At 55.0% G+C, this 653-nt stretch overlaps 1 protein-coding gene across 1 annotated transcript; it reads left to right on the top strand.

Annotated features, from left to right (window-relative positions):
- Positions 1–46: 46 nt before the first annotated feature.
- On the top strand, positions 47–647 carry SPRG_16277 (TKL protein kinase; the record flags this gene model as incomplete). The annotated part of the gene is made up of 3 exons (XM_012355583.1): positions 47–352; positions 402–485; positions 540–647. Coding segments are annotated over 3 exons (498 nt in total), but the record flags the coding sequence as incomplete, so codon positions are not given.
- Positions 648–653: the final 6 nt, after the last annotated feature.

The following is a 653-nucleotide window of genomic DNA, read 5'->3' as shown; positions in this document are numbered from 1 at the left end:
TTCTTCTCGCCTCACGGTATACTTCCATGGACAGTTTCAGTCGGACGATCGTGAAGACAAAGTGTCATGTCTGTATAGCATGTCAAGCCCGTACATTGTCGCATCCATTGGTGCGAGTTGGCGCGTTCCGTCGGAGCTGCAAATGGTGCTCGAGTGGATGGACCGAGGCGACCTTCGGGGGGTCCTTCAAGCCACGGCGCCTCCGACGCCCGACGGTGACGCTCGCGGCTTTTCGTGGGACGAGAAGATTGCGTGCATGCTGAGCATGGCAGAGGGCCTCGCGTACTTGCACTCGCTCGATATTATCCATCGCGACTTCAAGTCCCGAAATGTGCTCTTGGACTCGAAGAAGGTGCGCTATGATATTACGGACGGATTTTAGAGCTCTCGCATCATTTTAGGGCACTAAAGTCACGGATTTTGGCACGTCGCGTGAAACCACGACCGACACGATGACGTTTGGTGTCGGCACGTACCGCTGGATGGTTGTCCTTTTTGAAGACGACGTGAAAATGAACACTGACGAGGACACCTTGTAGGCGCCCGAGATTCTTCTCGACATTCAGTACTCGACGGCTGCCGATATCTACTCGTTCGGCGTCGTGCTCTCGGAGCTAAGCACGCACGAGATTCCGTACTCGGACCTTCGCAAC

This window comes from Saprolegnia parasitica (assembly GCF_000151545.1).
Source record: "Saprolegnia parasitica CBS 223.65 unplaced genomic scaffold supercont2.269, whole genome shotgun sequence".
In the NCBI taxonomy this organism is placed as follows: domain Eukaryota; phylum Oomycota; class Saprolegniomycetes; order Saprolegniales; family Saprolegniaceae; genus Saprolegnia; species Saprolegnia parasitica.
Note: the sequence above shows the minus strand (reverse complement) of the source record. Positions and strands in the feature narration are given on the sequence as shown.